Source organism: Bidens hawaiensis, unplaced genomic scaffold (genome assembly GCF_021521415.1).
Source record: "Bidens hawaiensis isolate Kalapana, Puna unplaced genomic scaffold, B.hawaiensis_p1.1 tig00071415_1, whole genome shotgun sequence".
Lineage (NCBI taxonomy): Eukaryota > Viridiplantae > Streptophyta > Magnoliopsida > Asterales > Asteraceae > Bidens > Bidens hawaiensis.
The window spans coordinates 19,112-34,870 of record NW_027502493.1 but is presented as its reverse complement, the minus strand read 5'-3'; the positions used below and the strand labels follow the sequence as shown (position 1 = coordinate 34,870).

Sequence of the window (15,759 nt, the reverse complement as noted above, 5' to 3'; positions counted from 1 at the left end):
GACTACTTGACAACCCCTTGTAGCTAGGTGGCGCTAACGTAATTCTATTAGCGATTGTCAATTTATCCAAGTTGTTGCTTTTATTTATCGTTTCGTATACAAGTTTTGTGCCTTTTTATTACTATATACTTATATGCTCAAACTTATGAATTGCTCACCAACCTTTGTGTTGACAAACTTTATTTTATTAAATGTTACAGGTTTGACTTTTGTTGACTCGAGGACTTGATGAAAACGTTACCAAGACTATTAGGATATTAGTAAAACGAACAATATAATTGCTACTTGTATTCAACTTGTTTGTGTGGACGAGATGTGTTGTTTATTGATTTGTTGAAATAAAATGAGTTAAATGAATATTGTCACTTTAAATAGTGTCTTGTGTATTTTTCCAATCACGTTGCACCCCGGCATGTTCCGCCGCCTTTGGTCGGGGTGTGACAGTCTTTATTATTATTTTGCTTTTCATTGTTGTTTTTATACATTTTTGCTTTCTATTATGAATTTCTTCTTGTTTTTTCTTATGTTCTTGTTCCTTTGAATCTTCATGGTTGTTCATATACTCTCACCATGATCATCATAAATTGTTAATAAAACCCTTACTTTTTGCTTTAAAATATTATGATGATTCTGTTATTCCAAGAAATCATAATTATTTTCTCAAGATCTTGGATATTTTTATGATCTTCAAAAACTCATAAAGTTATCATAAACATCCTAAACTATAATATTTACATTTTGAACCCTATACTTTCATAAATAATAATAAATACACAACACTATATGATATTACACTTTTAACCTTGTACTTTCTTATTTATCAAAACCATTCTAAAACATTTTGAGCTAGTATACAAATAGAGTATAAACCGAGTATGTATGTATCTGACGAGCAAACGGTTTTGCCTAAGTCAAGAGTGGCGTAAATAATCCCACTGGACCCGTGACTCTTACCTGGGAATCAACTTGCTGGAGGTCATGCTCTTGGTTTAGAACATTCTAGTATGCGACACTCTAACTAATTGAAAATCGAAACTTAATCTAGGGCATCCAGTGACCGGTTCAACTAACTCTTGCTCGTGTTCGTGTTCATCCATCAAGCAAGGTGAGTTCATAGCCCCTTTTACATGTTTTTAATTGTTTTATACTTTGGGGTGGAAATATGCAACTTATTTATTCTATGTTTTATAAATTCTATATGATTCAAGCTTTATTCATATTCATTGTGTGTGATCATTACAAGTATATACTTAATCGCATGTACAACCATTAACTTGTTAAGCCCATGGTAGTATGATGATAGATCTATTGGCCCGACCCGCCCACTCAGGCCTCGGGTAGAGGCCTGTGTGTTCAGAATCCGACAATCGTTAAACATTAAACATAATAGTCTAATCGTGGATTAGACGACTCGCTAATCGTGTCAGAGGTTTGGTTGTAATCACTAAAGTATATAAAGTAATTTAACACGTATAAAATGTTTTCAACATAATACATATTTTTCTATTTAAAAACCTATGTTCTCACCAACTATTTTTTAGTTGACACTCTCGCATGTTTTTCAGGTGAAGGAAATTAAGTTATTAAGATTCATGAAGTATCACTTAGGGGATGTGTCAGACCTAGAAGTCTAAATAAATAAAGTGTTATGTCTTGCTTCTTATTTGAATTATGTTTGGTTTAAACAACGTGTTGGTTTATTTTAATAAGAGTTTTTACATTTAATACCATATGCATGATTTCAATCTACGCACGCCCTGGCGTTTCCGCCTTCGACCGGGGGTGTGACATTAGGTCAGGCTACAAACTAGTTAACTTATTAAAATTAATCTTATTAACAATAAATTCATCAATATTGAAGTTAGCCGGTTCCTATTTGAAAAACCCCTACCGGTTCTTAGCATACTGTTAATATTTGTTACAAATGTGTTTTTACTTAATTTGTTTTGGTTTCAAGTCGGTTTTGATTTGCAACTATAATACTAGGCTTAGAGGCGGACACAAGTTTTTTTTCCAGCAATTGCTACCGGTTACGGGTTAGTCAATAAAGTCAATAATCGGGTTGGGTAGGAATCGTTTACGGGTAAGGTTTGGTTTTTGATCAGGTTGGCAGAGTAGAGGTGGAACCGCTATTGGGTCTGGGTAAAGGTTTATCTGAGAAACTAAAACCCAGTTCTTAGGCCTTTTCCAATTGTTGGTTTATCTTGGTTCAAGCCAACCTAAAAACCACCTAAACAATTGGAGTGATTGGTTTAAACCCAAAATCAAGGTTTAAGATTTGATTTTTCAAACCACCAAAAACAACCCATTTGTGAGCCCCAAACATCACATCTTTTAACACCCCCCCCACACACATATATTTATGTTTATAAAAGATATTGAAATATTATAACCTATATATATATATTTATATTTATTTAAAAAATGATATATTTTTTTTGTTTGTGTATTTTTTACGTAGTAGCTAGTTTAGCAGTTATATTTTTTAACGACTAGTTTTTTAATGATTTTATTATCTATTTTACAACGCTTAATTCGAATAAAAAAACATGACAATGAGTTTATCATGCACTTCGGAATGATTTAATGGAACATTTGTGGAGGTTAAGAATAATAATACTTTATAGGTTTTATTATTAGGCAAACGCTTTAAATTATCTCTCTTCCATTTTGTTAGAGCAATGATCATTTTCAATTATGTATTTTTTTTGTTTATCTATTTGTTATATTTGAGTTAATCTATTTGTTATTAATATTTTATTATATTACTGTTTATTTTAGTAAAAGTTTAATATTTTATAGTATTGCGAAATTCTTATTTAAGATAAAACAAAAGTACGTGAAGATGTGGAAATGCAAAGATGATGTGAGAAATTGTATTGTTGGAGTAAAAATGTGATATATAACTGATCTGAATAAAAAACTGTTGGAGACGGTCTTATTAAGAAGGGTTGGGTCGGGTCGGGTCGGGTCGGGTCGGGTCGGAAACCAGTTTCAAGACCTAATAATATGCTGGCAATTGGGCTAGGCCAATATAAAAACCAACAATCACAACACAAGCAACCAAGATTTATTTCAATCCGCAGTCAGTCAGTCTTCTCCGTCAATTCATTCCCCCAGGTAACTTCCATTTACAAACCCTAATTTTGCCCTATGTTTATTTAAGATCTGAATTAGGGCTCCGAATTCGAATCAATCTCTTTTATTAACAATAACGTTGTGGTATCAGATTGTTTCTGTTTTCATATGCTTTTAGTTACCAAATTAATTAGGTTGATTGATTTATTGGCTTTAATTTTATTTAATATATGGAGATTGTGTTGGATTCAAATGTTAGGTAGCTTAAAGTGATTATGCTTAGTTTCCTGGTATAAGTTTATTATCAGATTATAGCTACTTGTTATACCTGCATTAGGTTATTTTGCATCAAAGAGTAAGTTGCATACATTCTAGTGATAAAGACAAAGAGAGGCTCTTTTGGTAAGATTTTCATGAAGAATGATTTCTCGATGCTCTGTCTTTAACTTTGTTGACTGTTCAGAATTAGCTGTTTTTGAACAGGGTTCGTTTGTGATTTTCAGGCTAAAAGTCTTCATGAAAATAACTGTATATATCATTGAGTTAACTGTTAACATAATGGTGATTTAGCTTTTCAACTTTGTTGCAAAGAGTTGAAATTTTTTTAAAAGAGGTTAATTTAAACGACTTTAGTTTCTTGCAAAATTGATTAGTTAACCATCTTAAATTGATACTTGATTAATCTTAAAAGCATTAATTGTAACAGGAAGATTTTAAGTGTGTTGGAGACTATTAGCTGACAGTCCAATGGATTTTGATGAATATGAGTACTTAGAGAAAATGGTGGAAAACCCTGACGTGTCTGAGAAAAAAGCGAATGGAGAGGATGAAACTGTTAAAAGAGAAGATAAAGAACGCAGGCACAGCTCTAGACATAGAAGTGATAAGAACGATGATGACCGAAGGTCAAAACGTGCAAAATCTGGTGAAGAGTCGCGTGATCGTGAGAAAGAACGGGGATCCTCTCACCACCGTTCATCTTCAAAGGACGGTGATAGAGACAGACATAGGAGTAACCGTGAAACAAGAGACAGAGATAGAGATAGAGACAGGGAGAGGGATCGTGCGAGAGGAAGGCGTGATCATGAGAGAGAGAAGGACAAGGACAAAGACAAAGACAAAGACAAAGACAGAGAACGTGATCGGACACATCGAAGTGGAAGCAGGTCAGAGAGACATGAACGAGACAGGGAGAAGAGCCGTGATAGAGAGGTTAAAGATAGAGACAGGGAAAAAGAGAAGGAAAAAGAAAGGGAAACTAGAGAATCTGATCGAGAAAGCAGGTATTTTCATGTTTATTTTCTGTACTCTACGTATCTTTGTTGCCGTTGCTTGTTATCTACACATTATATGCTACCAACGTTGGTTAGTTCAATTGTCTAGTTACTTTATACTCAATAGTGCAAAGTCAAGTTTTTATGCAGCTGTATGGACAAGGACTGCATTGTTATATTGTCTAGTCTAGTTCTAGGGAAAAGGTATAGATTAATTAATGTTTCAGATAATCTTTCTGCTTATATGGCTAGAGTGCTAGACACTAGACAGACAAAAGCTTTCTGGTAGGAAGTATCTGTTAATGTTATAGTGAGCACCTGACAATAAATAGGCACATGTCAATTTCTCTTGTAATGCATTTATTGTATGTGAGTGATTTTTTTCTTTATTTTAGCTCTTAGTAGCCTTCAAATCAGGCAATTAAGTTTCATTTGAGCTCATCCCGAGCTTCATGCAGGTGTCAGTTCGTAACTTAATCCCTATTCGTTGGGATTTCGATATATGGACACCGAGGGTCTATGTAGTCAAAAACACACAAGTTGCGTGTCTAGGTGCTCAGGCGAGGCGAGTCAAAGCGTCTCAGACATGCATGGCTGCTGGCGAGCGCTTGGAGTCCCATAGTTTCTCTCTTTCTTTTTCCATTTCCCGTTTTAACCGTTGGGTCTGCACTTATTTGTAATAATCTGTGGGGGAGGAAGGGAGAGGAGATAGAGAGGAACCTGGTTTAACAGATTTGAGTCTTGGAAGAGTAGAAGACTAATGGAGAGGAGAGAACCGAAGGTTAAGCAGATGGGGATGACAGCAAAGTAAATTTAGAGTCTGGACTAGAGAGTCTGCTGATAGGCAGCAAAAAGAAGAAACCCTAATATTCACCTTTTAAGGTTTACTTGTGGATTGGGCTGGCCCAATAATCTTTTTTCAAGTTCAATAAACTGTTTTAAAAGATAGATTTGTAGCTCAAATGGTTATCTTCAATATATATATATATATGTATATATATATATATTACTTTTCTTATTTTATTTTATTAGAGGGTGGAGTTAGGAGTAAGAAGTGAGTGTTTACTAGAAGTCTAAAACAATAGATAGGGCCATTAGATCTAGTTTGAGTTTAAATCTAGTTAAAAAGCATGGTGTGTTTTATTTTATGGAAAAAGAAGCGCGATGTGTCGTGTGTTTATATTTAGGCTTTCTTATACTTCCTATAAAACACTAACTTATTTTATGGTGTGTTTTATTCGTTTTTTTGCTCAGTAGTGTAATTTACCCGTTTTCGTCCGAAATTTTTTATACGTAGTGTAAATTTATCTGTTTTCATCTAGATCTCTTAACAAGCAGCCATTTTAAAATATTTTATATATTAACATTATTTGAGAGTAGTTTTATCATATTTTATATTTAAATTTGTGATTACGTATATTAATCACAGGTCTACACACGTGCAAATAAACATATTAGATATATATGTAATAACAATTTTACACGTGTAAAAAGTTTAGTAATGTGTAAAAACTAATTTTCGTAAGTGTAATTGCAGATATAAATATAATAAGTGATACAGCTACACTCAAATAATAATATTAATATATATGAAAATTTTAAAAAAATGGTTGTAAAGAGTTTCTAAAGTTCTTAAATTATTTAGGAATTTTTTAATGAACCTAATCCTATATATATGTGTATAAATTTTAGTATATTAACTATTCTTTATATTTTTAGAAGATATTTTAAAAATATTTTGTTATATATGTATAATAGTATTAAGTTATTAGGTTTCTATGCCTATTATATATATTTTTTTATTATTGCGCCTTTTTTTGTCTTGGTGTGAGCTTTTTCGCGATTAGATGACATGCGAGCCCTTTGTGTCTTTAATTACCTAGAACTTAATTATGTGAGTAGGCCAACATTGATGAAAAGGGCGCCAAGTTAAAGATATAGCTTAACTGTGCTGCTATATCTTAACACCATGTAGGCTAGATTACATGGGGATAGTTATGCTTTAACCTTCAGTGGTTGGCTTTGCAATTTATCTGATGTAAAGAATCCTAATTGAGTTTATTTTCTTTAATGTTATGAAGCTCTCGGTGAGTTTGTAGGAATGCTAACAATTTCTAATGTGTCATAGTTAAGAGTTCACAGTAAAGAATCATAATTGAGTGTCTATTTTCTTTTAAGGTTATGATGTTCTCTACTTCACGGATGGCAGATTCTAGGAATGCTAACAATTTCTAGCGTGCCATAGTTATTCAGTAGCAATGATATTCCTCTCTTATTGAAAAACAGCTATATTTGTTGTTTTTTTCACTGATTTGTATAATTCCTCAGCTTCTTGAGCCTTGATGCTATTTTGCTAGCAGCAACATATAATTTTTTGACAATAACATAGATACTCGTGATCTCTTAATTTCTCAGAGTTATGAATTTAAAACATTTGTTTTCAAGAGTAGAATATTGAACACTAGATTCTGGGAACTCGCAGATGTGCTAGAGCAATCCTCAGGCTCAGGAACTCAGGTCATGGGTTTAAACATTGCAACTTAGGCATTTTGGATTCCAAAATAAAAGCTTGAAATTGAAGATAGAGGGTGGCCCTTTTGGCAGGGTGATGATGATGATGTCATGTTATGATTTTCATTATCCTCCACCTTTAAACCAGCATCATCTTATTTTACATCTTATCTGTTGCAGAAATGCTGTTGTGGGAGTACAGAAGCTTTTGGTTATGGATATCAGTTCATTTTTCTACAAGAGCTATTTGTCTTTTACAGCCTTACAGGATATATCTTGCCACGTGTTATATACATATATATAGTAATTAATATAATCATTTCAGGTCTAATACAACCGGTAGTGTCTCAATGGGAAATCATACATTGTTCAAGTGGCACATATCTTATTGGAGTATTGATTATTAGTTTTTCACAAACACATTTTATTTTTATGCCTTAGAACTGATATAGGTGCTTTAGATCTGCTTATTCAATATTTTATTTTCTTGAATAGAAGAGAATCAAGTGAGTAATATTTAAACAAACTTTTGGATATGTTGTGTCTTTACTTTTGGATAATTGTCCAATCATGAGGCGGTTATTGCTAGCAGGTTTATTCTCTTTGATTTACTTGTATTATTATGTCATTCTGCCAATAATATCAACTGATGATCAAGTATGCTTAGGTTTATTAGGAAAAGGTACACAAATATTCTTCATTGTCGCCTAAATTGGGATAATACATAGTTTTGAATGATATCTTTGCTGTTATTGTAATTGTTACTTTGTTCTCCAGGTTGGTTCTTTTAACTTCAGCAGCTGCAATTTCACTCCTTAACTTTAGTACTTGTTTTTCTGAAGAACTTAATCTGTGGGTTTTTAATTAAAATGCTGTATTTTGCAGGCGATATAAAGACAAGAAGGAAGGACCTGTAGAGCCAGAGGTTGATCCAGAACGGGATCAACGTACAGTCTTTGCGTATCAGGTAAAAAACATGATATTGTTAACAGGTTATTTGTTTCATCAACTGTTATGTTGCTAATTTCACATTCTTATAAAATATACAGATATCTCTAAAAGCCGATGAAAGAGATGTTTATGAGTTCTTCTCAAGGGCTGGCAAGGTTAGTTGTATATATCTATTTTCCTCTTTGTGTTTCGTTTTGTACTTGATCTGGGTTTTTTTTTATGAAATTGATGCAATCTCAGTTTAACACTGTTAATAACAGTGAAAAGTGAAACCATAGTTATTAAAAGCCCTCGCTTCCTGCGCCTAGGCCCATTTTCCAAGCGAGGCTCAATAAATGCGCTTCTAGTTCCTAGGTGAGCGTTTCGGCATTGTCTATGCCAAGAACATGAGACCATAAAAGCCGAGTACAAGAAACGCTAGGTGTGCTATTGAAACTTAGATCTAGAAGATGTCAAAGGCATTATATTGATACATTTTGTTACTAATCTTGACTATTTTAGAACTTTTGGTACTAATTAGCTGATATTAAAAGTTATATAATAGCTTTTGTTTATTTTATTTGAAGAATAATATTCTTTTTCATATGCATAATATATTTTTAACTTTTTATTTGAGTGCGCTTATTTTTCTTTAGGCCATCGCTTTTTTTGCGCCTAGGCCCCAGTCGGAGCCTATGCGCCTTGAGTGCGCCTAACGCATTTGATAACTATGAGTGAAACTTGGTTTTCTTCATTTTGTGGATTTATGTAAACAAGGATTCATGATGTCATGTTGGGTCTTGTTATTTTTGTAAACGTTGCTGAGGGGCACATTTATGATTCCAGGTTCGAGATGTGCGTCTTATTATGGACCGTAACTCAAGACGCTCAAAAGGAGTCGGGTATGTTTTTCGCTTTATGATAATCAAATAGCATCCACAATTTGGACCTTGCATGAGTTCATTGTTACATGTTCTAACCTAGACACTTTTAGGTACATTGAATTTTATGATGCAATGTCTGTCCCTATGGCAATAGCACTCTCGGGTCAACCTCTGCTTGGTCATCCTGTGATGGTCAAACCATCAGAAGCTGAAAAAAACCTTGTACAGTCTACTGCAACCGCTGGTGGAGCCGCAGGTGTTGCAGGCGCAACTGGCGGTGCAAGAAAGTTGTATGTTGGCAATCTGCATTACAATATGAAGGAAGATCAACTTCGTCAGGTTTGTAAATATTAATAATATACCATTACAGTTTTCTCTTTACTAATATTCAACTTCTGTTCAGGTATTTGAATCATTTGGAACTGTAGAGCTGGTGCAGTTACCTACTGATGAGACCGGGAATTGTAAAGGTTTTGGTTTTATTCAGGTGAACTTCGTTCACTATATCTTTTACCCTCACTATGCTTATTATTATATAAAGTGCAATCAGTTCTGGTCAAACTTACTAATTGGGCAATTTTTTTTTGTAAGTTTGCAAGACTTGAAGATGCCAAGGCTGCACAAAGTTTGAACGGACAGCTGGAGATTGCAGGTCGAATGATGAAGGTACAATTCTTGTAGTTCACCAAGTCAAATGCTGAGCTGTCATTTTGGCATAATAGTCGCATATATTTCTAAGATGTATATTTTGGAATCTATAAAATATTTTCTTTTCGTTGGTTGATTTATTTTGGAGATATCAAGACATGTTTTTAACTTCTAAGGTAGTTTTGTTTTGATATACACAGGTGTCCGCCATTACTGATCAACCTGGAATGCAAGAAACAGGTGTTAATCCTGGTGATTTTGATGATGACGATGGAGGCGGCTTGGTTAGTAACTAACTGTTCTTTGTTCTTTCAAACTTTGATAATAATATTAAAAAAAACTGTTAACGCTATGGAATTCTGCGCTTATAATTTCTGCTTTTATCTATGTATTTTCAGGCTCTAAATGCACGTTCTCGAGCACTTCTCATGCAGAAGTTAGACCGTAGTGGAACCACAACAAGGTGCAACATGAAACTTTACTCTTTAGTGTTGTTTTCTTAATCATATATTATAAATACTGCATAGTAGTAGTAATAATAATAATATAATAATAATAATAATATGTTTTATGTTTTTATTATAGTGGTGTTGAATCACTGGGCCTACCAACCACTAATGGCACTGGCCTACCATCTGGAGTTCCTGCCATTGCATCAATGCCTGTGCCACCTGTCACAGTTCCATCAATAGAAAGCATCGGCGTCCCTAGTGAATGTTTATTGTTGAACAACATGTTTGATCCTGAGTTAGAGGTTAGTTTTGAAATTTCTCATTTTACTTTCTGGCAATGATTTTGTAATAGTTATTTTATATACAGGAGGAGCCAGATTTTGATCTAGATATTAAGGAAGATGTACAATCAGAATGCTCAAAACATGGACAACTGAGGCACATCTATGTTGAGAAGTAAGTTTAAAAGGTGGCAAGCTGATCGGGTTGATACTGATCAAAAGCGGGTCAGGTTATGTGGGTCAACCCCACCTGACCCGACTTGTTTAACCTATCATTTTGGCTGCTGTTTTGTTGGCTTACTACTATTATTAATTATCTGGTTTGCGTATTCTAAGGTTTTACACGCTTTTGATTAACAGGAATAGTGCTGGGCTTGTTTATTTGCGTTTTGAGAACACGCAATCTGCAGTGGCTGCTCAACGCGCACTTCATGGGAGATGGTTTGCTGGAAAGATGATCACCGCCTCATTTATGGTATATCTCTATTTAGTCAAATGTTTAAAATGCCATTCAATAATATTTTCTACTCTTAGATTAGAAATGTGACAAAAAATGATTTTGGAATGGGTCAGATTGGCAAAATCAAAAAGTGAAGCTTAAAGGTACCCAAACCATTAATATGCGTGCTAAGTTTGTTATATTAATAGAAACATTGCAATATTTTGGGTAAGTGATTTATTCAATATGAGCATAGTTATGCTCAGGGATCCAAGAATTTTTAGTACGGGGCAAAATTTGGGTTGATCAAAATGGATAGATATCAAATGAGTCTGTCAAAATAGATAAGATAAAAATTAGGCTGGTCAAATCGGATAGATAAAATATGGTCGGTGACAACGGATGGGTAAAAAATGAATCGGTTAAAAATGGTTTCATGAGTAGGTTAACAGAGATAGACTGGATTTTAATTCAGTCATTGCAGTCAACCGAATTTGAATTTCTTTTTTCACAACCATGATAACATCAACAAAAAAATCAACATGCACACATAAATTTTTGCTATATATATTCGAGTTCCATACACCTTACATCAGCCACTGGTTTTGCTTATAAATTATTGCTACAGGTGCCACAAAGTTACGAGGCCAAGTTTCCCGACAGCATCTAGGGGATGCTTGTAAACCTTGGACACAACTGTTGGGAACCCAAATTTGCAGGATCATGCTGAGGTTGTTGTCTAGTTTTGAGCTTTTAAAACTGAACATTATTAGAATATTTTTTATGGTACTTTAGATGGGCTTTGAAGTGTGTAATAGAAGAAAGTTTGATACTTACTGAGCACTTGCAGGTATTTGTGTTTTAAACAAACTATTGGATGTATAATTTTCATAACATGTAGCAAAATTTCGTAATGCTGCTTTTTAATCATATGCTGCTGAGATTATCATTATGGTTTATGTACTATTTGTTTTTTAATTTTTACATTATGTTTTTAACACAGTTGTCATCCTTAAGCCAACTGTGAATTCTTTTTGTACCTAAGGGTGGACGAACGGGGGTGGCGGTCATTCACGTTCCGCTCGCTCTCTCTTTGTTCTCTCTCTACAATTTAACGGTTGAATGATGAATTGGGGTGAATGATGGGTATTTCCATTGTTGAATGATGGTTAGGCTAACGGGTATTGCTCATTTGAGCTATTCCCCCTCATTCGTCACGTTTGTGTCGAGTCAGTTTTTCATCCATCATTCAACTTCATCTCTCAACCCGTGTTATGGTTCATTCCTTTCATTCTCCATCATTGTTTGTTATATTATTTAATAACATAAATAATTAAAAGAGAAACAGAAAAATAAAAACATTTTTTTTATTGGCTCTCTCTCCAAATAAGGAGCATGAGCATGGTGAGTGAGATCATTTCAGTAATGAAATGATGATTAAGGGGGTGGTGTTCAAAGGGTGACCCCCACTTATCCGTACCCATCGGCTTTAGGGATGGAGGAGAGATTGGAGATTATGGGAAGGACACTCCCGCCACCCTAAGACATAATTATGTTCTAGATAGCAGCATGCACCAAAAATCTATCCGTCCGTTGTAGATTAGAAATGGAATTTGTGTGCATTTACAATCAAATTATTATTAACCATTAAAAAAAACAGTTAAAAATTAATATACACACATCATCCTGTGAAAGTAAGAATCATAGTTCTCATTATAGTTAATGAAAATCATTATTTTCAATCCCACAAGGCTTCTAATGCCCAAGTGAGGTTTTAAGTTTAAAGCAGTTACTACCATGCATTTATCCAGAATTTAATGTTTAACATTTTGTAATTGTATATGTGGCTATGCATTTAAAATTCAAAATTTTTTCTTTCTTTCTCCACTTTGCTTGTTGCATCACCTTTTGAAAAAGCAAGTACAGTAAATTATTCTATTCTCATTTCCACAATCAATCCAGATCTCTCATGGGTATTATCCAGATGTTGATGGAGAAGTTGAAAGCTGCAACGACAATATTCCATTCTTCAACAATCAGCACCCTGAAATTATTATATCTCAGAGGCCTCACTTCCAGCTTCTCTATGATGAGCTTGACTCTATGATTCAAACCATTGGTGTCATCCACCAACAACATCAAGACCGCCTTGAAAAGGTTAATGATCTTAAGAAAAGATTCGAAGACGTGGCAGAATATCATCGATATGTTTCTGTCCGGTGTTCACATTCGCAATGCATTTAAGGAATTTAGTCCCTCCCTAAATCTCGATGACGTTAGGAGAGCATTCAAGTCTATCCAGGTAGAATTCATGAGTATGAGAACCGATAGCATGAAGATGAATTCATCCGAAAGAACAGATTATCAATCTGCTCCTGCTAAAACTCCCATCACCTCAGAATCGAAGAAATTATTGGATGAGATCGTGGTGGGGCTTGGTTGCGAGGCAAAGCTGATAATAGACAGACTTGTTGCGGATTATCCAAAGAAAGTAGATGTTGTCTCTATTGTTGGTATGGGTGGAATAGGCAAGACTACACTCGCAACCAAAGTATTCAGTGATGATTATGTTAAGTATTATTTCGATGTCCGTGTGTGGGTCAATGTTTCTCAAACATATGATAAGCGAGCTGCGCTGACTCAGATTCTAGAATCCATTGGTGTAAGCCTAGACTTTAAAAAGGCCGGTGAGTCTCAACTCTGTGAAAATGTTTGTGAACTTTATGAAAAGTATAGTGACTCGCAACTTCGTGAATTGGTGCATAAAAACCTAATGGGTAATAGATATTTAATTGTAATTGATGATATTTGGCACCTAGAAACATGGGGTAACCTGAAATTATTTTTCCTCCATGAAAACAAAGGAAGTCGAATTCTGCTCACCAGTCGCGTAACTGAAGTTGCTATGCATGCAAGTTCAGACGGACTCATTCACCACTTGGGATATTTGAACAAAGAGAAAGGCTGGGAGCTGTTGTGTCGGAAGGTGTTTCATGGGAGTTCCCTGAATGGTCAATCAAGCCTGGAATGCAAATAGTAGAGAATTGCCAAGGATTACCACTTGCGGTGGTTGTCATTGCAGGACTCTTAGCAAAAGAAGCATGGAGTGAAAAGTTTTGGGTGGAAATTGCTGAGAGGACTGGTTCATACATCGTTGGTTGGGAGAACGGATGCTTGGAAACGTTAGGTTTAAGTTACGATCATCTTCCTCTTCACTTGAGAGAGTGCTTTCTTTACCTTGGTGGCTTCCCGAAAGACCACAAGTTTGAAGTACAAAGGTTGATCCACTTGTGGGTGGCTGAGGGGTTTATTCTAGAAGATGGAAATAAAAGCTTGGAGGATACCGCAGAGGGTTACCTTATGGATCTAACCGACAGAAATCTTGTAATTGTGGCAGAAAGGAAGAAGTCAAATGGAAGTGTCAAAGCTTGTAAATTGCACGATCTTGTGAGGGAGCTATGCCTGAAAAAAGCCAAGGAAGAACGATTCATCGTTGAAAGAGAAAGGCTAATAATATTGTCCTCTAATGTCATCACACCACCATATAAGCCAGTTCGTATGTTCATTAACACATATGATCCAGACTTAAGTCATCCGTCCACCCAAAACCTTCGATCCGTATTGTGCTTTAGTTATATCCCATCCTTGATTGATGACATTGCAAAGTACTTCCGTTCCTTTGTGCTACTCAGGGTGTTGGATATACAACACTTTCAATTATGGGATTTTCCCAAGGCCATCGAATTGCTAGTTCACTTGCGGTATCTTGCAATTTGGAATGCATCAAATGATTTCCCATCTTCAATATGCAATTTATGGAACCTTCAAACCCTCATTTATAGTTCAAGTGATTCCGGTGTTGATTTACCGAGTAACATATCAGACTTGGTAAATTTGAGGCATTTGTTGTGCCAGGATCAGCACATTGTTCTAGGTTCCATTGACAAACCAATGAATTTGCAAACTATTTCACCTTTGTTGTTGTGGGATGATGAGGCGCGTAATTTCCCAAAGCATTTTCCGTGCATTAAGACACTTTCATGCATTAATAAAAGCTATAAGCACAATGACTTCCAATCTTTCGTCTACCTTGAAAGGCTCAGTTTGTGGCGTTCTCCCGTGCATGATGGAACAAACCGCATTACGTTCCCAGCGACATTGAAAACACTTAAACTAGTTGGGTGTAATCTACCGTGGAGTGACATGTCAATCGTTCAGTCTTTGCCTAATCTCCAGGTTCTAAAACTAAGAAACAATGCGTTTGAGGGAAGCTGCTGGAACACAGATGGTCAGGATTTTTCACAGCTAAAATTCTTGAGACTTTGCGAGTTAGATATCAAACACTGGGAAGCCTATGGCACAAGCTTCCCGTGTCTCAAACAATTAGAAATTTTCTATTGTCACGACCTCGTAGAGATCCCCCTTGAAATTGGGGACATACCAACACTTGAGATTATTAAAATCAAGTACTGTAAGCATTCTGTCGGTGAATGTGTTAGAAGAATTCAGCAAGACCAACAAGATATGGGAAACTACGACCTATAGATTCGCGTCGTCCCATTATAAAGATTTTAAGATTTTAATCTGACTCTGTAACCTGACAGTGAACAGTAAAATTAGATGATGAACAGCACGGTGAGCCATTGGACTCTATAATTTTGTATATAACTGTAATTGTGTATTCCAGTTAATGTAAATTTGTAGAATGTGAGTCCATAAATCAACCTTGTATATTATCATATTCAATATGGTACTCATGTCAAAGATCTCAATAAGGTTGTTTTCTTAATCATATCTGCTGCATATAGCGTGATCATAATGCTTAATATTTTATATACCGTGGTGTTGGATCACTGGGCATCCCGACCACTAACGACACGGGCCTACCATCTGGAGATATTATTTATCGCTGAACAGCATGTTTGATCCTGATGTCGGAGGTTAGTTGTGTGAGTTCACAACTTGTTACCTGGCAATGATATTATAATAGATCGAAAACAGTTCTTTTGTTTATTTTATGTACAGGACGAGCCAGATGTTTATCAACGAAGACCTCCAATCAGAATTCTCAAAACATGGAAATCTGAGGCACATACATATATCTATGTTGATTAGTAGGTTCCTTTTAATAGATTTTTTGTGTTCTAATCATGAAATATGATTACTTTTAATCATATTTGAGAGATAATGGAAGATGGGTAAAATAAAAAAAACTGAGGTTAAAAAGAAAACACGTCAAATGGTATTAAGATCATTATTTTA

General features: G+C 35.1%; 1 protein-coding gene and 1 pseudogene across 3 annotated transcripts; both read left to right on the top strand.

The window, feature by feature from the left end:
* The first annotated feature begins 3,070 nt into the window (after positions 1 to 3,070).
* LOC143605786 (uncharacterized) lies at positions 3,071 to 11,355 on the top strand. Of its 3 annotated transcripts, XM_077081776.1 has the most exons (14): positions 3,071 to 3,120; positions 3,785 to 4,361; positions 7,749 to 7,830; positions 7,913 to 7,969; positions 8,640 to 8,695; positions 8,788 to 9,016; positions 9,081 to 9,164; positions 9,269 to 9,343; positions 9,526 to 9,609; positions 9,724 to 9,788; positions 9,911 to 10,079; positions 10,145 to 10,233; positions 10,419 to 10,533; positions 11,126 to 11,355. In XM_077081776.1, the coding sequence occupies exons 2-14, from the start codon at positions 3,826 to 3,828 to the stop codon at positions 11,165 to 11,167; spliced, it is 1,683 nt and encodes a 560-aa protein (XP_076937891.1). In that variant the 5' UTR covers positions 3,071 to 3,120; positions 3,785 to 3,825; the 3' UTR covers positions 11,168 to 11,355. The 3 variants fall into 3 exon arrangements, with proteins under 3 accessions (XP_076937891.1, XP_076937890.1, XP_076937892.1); XM_077081775.1 differs by lacking the exon at positions 3,071 to 3,120 and having other exon boundaries at positions 3,617 to 4,361; XM_077081777.1 differs by lacking the exons at positions 3,071 to 3,120; positions 3,785 to 4,361 and adding an exon at positions 6,958 to 7,545.
* LOC143605784 (putative late blight resistance protein homolog R1B-14) lies at positions 11,221 to 15,084 on the top strand (annotated as a pseudogene).
* The last annotated feature ends 675 nt before the right edge of the window (positions 15,085 to 15,759 follow it).

Bases quoted from the DNA above. Each gene is read 5' to 3' on its own strand.
- LOC143605786 (XM_077081776.1), top strand. From the start codon at position 3,826: ATGGATTTTGATGAATATGAGTACTTAGAGAAAATGGTGGAAAACCCT. The intron at 8,696-8,787 runs GTATGTTTTTCG...AGACACTTTTAG, and splicing joins AGACGCTCAAAAGGAGTCGG to GTACATTGAATTTTATGATG. The intron at 10,534-11,125 runs GTATATCTCTAT...TTATTGCTACAG, and splicing joins TGATCACCGCCTCATTTATG to GTGCCACAAAGTTACGAGGC.